General features: G+C 60.8%; 1 protein-coding gene across 1 annotated transcript in view; it reads left to right on the forward strand.

The window, feature by feature from the left end:
• Positions 1-1,617, forward strand: part of LOC106900090 (epithelial discoidin domain-containing receptor 1-like) — a 77,795-nt gene extending 76,178 nt beyond the window's left edge. The window contains exons 11-12 of the mRNA XM_014962074.1: positions 274-423; positions 1,365-1,617. Of these exons, the coding sequence (XP_014817560.1) occupies positions 274-423; positions 1,365-1,502 (288 nt within the window). The 3' untranslated portion in view covers positions 1,503-1,617. The remainder of the gene's footprint in view (positions 1-273; positions 424-1,364) is intronic.
• Positions 1,618-2,685: the final 1,068 nt, after the last annotated feature.

A 2,685-nucleotide genomic window follows, 5' to 3' on the forward strand; every position in this document is an offset into this window, starting at 1 on the left:
ACTGGGGGACACTGGGAGTTGGATGGGAGGGACTGGGAGGCCCTGGGAAGGGTCAGGGAGGGACTGGGAGGCACTGGGAAGGGCCTGGAAGGCACTGAGAGGTACTGGGAGGGGGCTGGGAGGCACTGGGAGGGGACTGGGAGGGGACTGGGTGCACTGGGAGGCACTAGGAGAGGACTAGAAGGCACTGGGGGACATTGGGAGGGGGGTGGGAGAGTCTGGGAGGCACTGGGAAGGGACTGGGAGGCACTGGGAACCCCCCCCCCCCCCCAGGGGACCTTCACGCCGGCCAGTGACGCCTGGGCCTTCGGGGTGACGCTGTGGGAGGTGCTGACGCGGTGCCGGGAGCAGCCCTACGGCCGCCTCAGCGACGAGCAGGTCATCGCCAACGCCGGGCACCACTTCCGCGCCCAGGGCCGCCAGGTGGGCACTGGGAGGCACTGGGAGGGGACTAGGAGGGGACTGGAAGGCCCGGGAGGGGGCTAGGGGGCACTGGGAGGGGACTGGGGGGCACTGGGAGGCACTAGGAGAGGACTAGAAGGCACTGGGGGACATTGGGAGGGGGGTGGGAGAGTCTGGGAGGCACTGGGAAGGGACTGGGAGGCACTGGGAAGGGGATGGGAGACACTAGGAGGCACTGAGAGGGGGCTGGGAGGCACTGGGGGACACTGGGAGTGGGATGGGAGAGTCTGAGAGGCACTGGGAGGCACTGGGAGGGGACTGGGAGGTACTGGAAGGGGAGTGGGGGGCACTGGGAGGGGACTGGGGACACTGGGAGGCACTGGGAGGGGACTGGGAGAGGGTTGGGGAACACTGGGAGGGGTTGGGTCATGGGCCCAGTTACTCCCATCACTCCCAGTTATCCCCCCGTTACTCCCAGCTACCCCAGTTACTCCCAGTCACCCCCAGCACTTCCAGTTACTCCCAGTACTCCCAGTTACTCCCAGTACTCCCAACTATCCCAGTTACTCCCAGTTGCCCCCAGTACTCCCAGTTACTCCCATTACTCCCCACTACCCCAGTTACTCCCAGTTGCCCCCCAGTACTCCCCACTACCCCAGTTACTCCCAGTTGCCCCCAGTACTCCCAACTATCCCAGTTACTCCCAGTTACTCCCAGTTACTCCCATTACTCCCATTACTCCCAGTTACTCCCAGTTACTCCCCACTACCCCAGTTACTCCCATTACTCCCAGTTACTCCCATTACTCCCCACTACCCCAGTTACTCCCATTACTCCCAGTTACTCCCATTACTCCCCACTACCCCAGTTACTCCCAGTTACCCCCAGTGCTCCCAGTTGCCCCCCGACCCCCGGTGACCCCTGTGACCCCCGGTGACCCCTGTGACCCCCCGTGACCCCAGGAGTACCTGCCCTGCCCCCCGGGCTGCCCGGCGGCCCTGCACGGGGTGATGCTGCGCTGCTGGGCCCGCGACGCCGCCGACCGCCCGTCCTTCGGCCTCCTGCACCGCCTGCTGCGCGACCACACCGTCCTGGCCTGACCTTCCTCCTCCTCACCATCCTCCTCCTCCTCCGTCATCCTCATCATCATCCTCTTCCTTCTCCTCCATCATCCTCACCATCCTCCTCCTCGTCCGTCATTCTCATCATCCTCCTCCTCACCACAGCACCCGTCATCATCCTCCTCACCATCCTCATCCTCCCTTCCTCCTCTTCACTACAGCAGCTCTCATCATCCTCCTCTTCCTCCTCCATCATCCTCACCATCTTCCTCCTCACCAGAGCACACCTCGTCATCCTCTTTCTCCTCCATCGTCCTCACCATCTTCCTCCATCATCCTTACATTCCTCCTCCTCCTCCATCTCCTCCATTGTCTTCAGCATCATCCTCACCATCCTCATCCTCACCATCAGCATCCTTCCTCCCTCTTTCAGCCTCCCTCTTCATCCTCCTCCTCCTCAATAGCATCATCCTTCATCCCACCTCATCCCCCTCCTTCATTGTCCTTCATCTCTCCTTCATCTTCCTTCTCCTGCTTTATCGTCCTCCTCATCATCATCCTTCATCCCTCCTCCTCCTCCTCTGCCACCCACCTCCTCCTTCATCCTCCCTCTCATGCTTCATCCTCCTTATTACCCTCCTCCTCATCCCTCCTTCAGCCTTCATCTTCCTGCTCCTTCTCTTTCACTTCCTTCTCCTTCATCTTCCTCATCATTGTCCTCATTCTCCTCCTTCATCTTCCCCCTCCTCCTTCTCCTCCTCCTCCTTCTCCTCCTTTTCTTTCTCTTCCTCCTTCTGCTCCTTCTCTTCTTCTTCCTCCTCCATCATTTCCCTCTCTTCCTTCATCTTCCTCCTCCTCCTTCATCTTCCTCTTCACCCAACACTGGAAGCACCCAACACTACTGACACAGGACCCCCCTCACCCCTGGGACCACCCCAACCCCCTGGGACCACCCTGGATGCCCAGGTTCCCCCCTGGACCCATCTCCACTCGACACCCTCATTAGTGGGGGGCTAATTAGCGCCGGTGGCAGCGGGGGAGGGGTGGGGGCTGCGGCGGGGGAGGGGCTGTAAATATTTGGTGCCGAAACGGAGATTTTTACACTAATATATAGATGTTTTTGGGGTCGTTTGTGTCTGTTTCCTCTGTGTGAGGGTGACCCAGACACCTGGGTCCTTTCTAGGGCGCCCCAAAGGTCTGGGTCTCCCCTGGGGGTGCCCAG

Source organism: Calidris pugnax, unplaced genomic scaffold (assembly GCF_001431845.1).
Source record: "Calidris pugnax isolate Ruff unplaced genomic scaffold, ASM143184v1 scaffold379, whole genome shotgun sequence".
Lineage (NCBI taxonomy): Eukaryota > Metazoa > Chordata > Aves > Charadriiformes > Scolopacidae > Calidris > Calidris pugnax.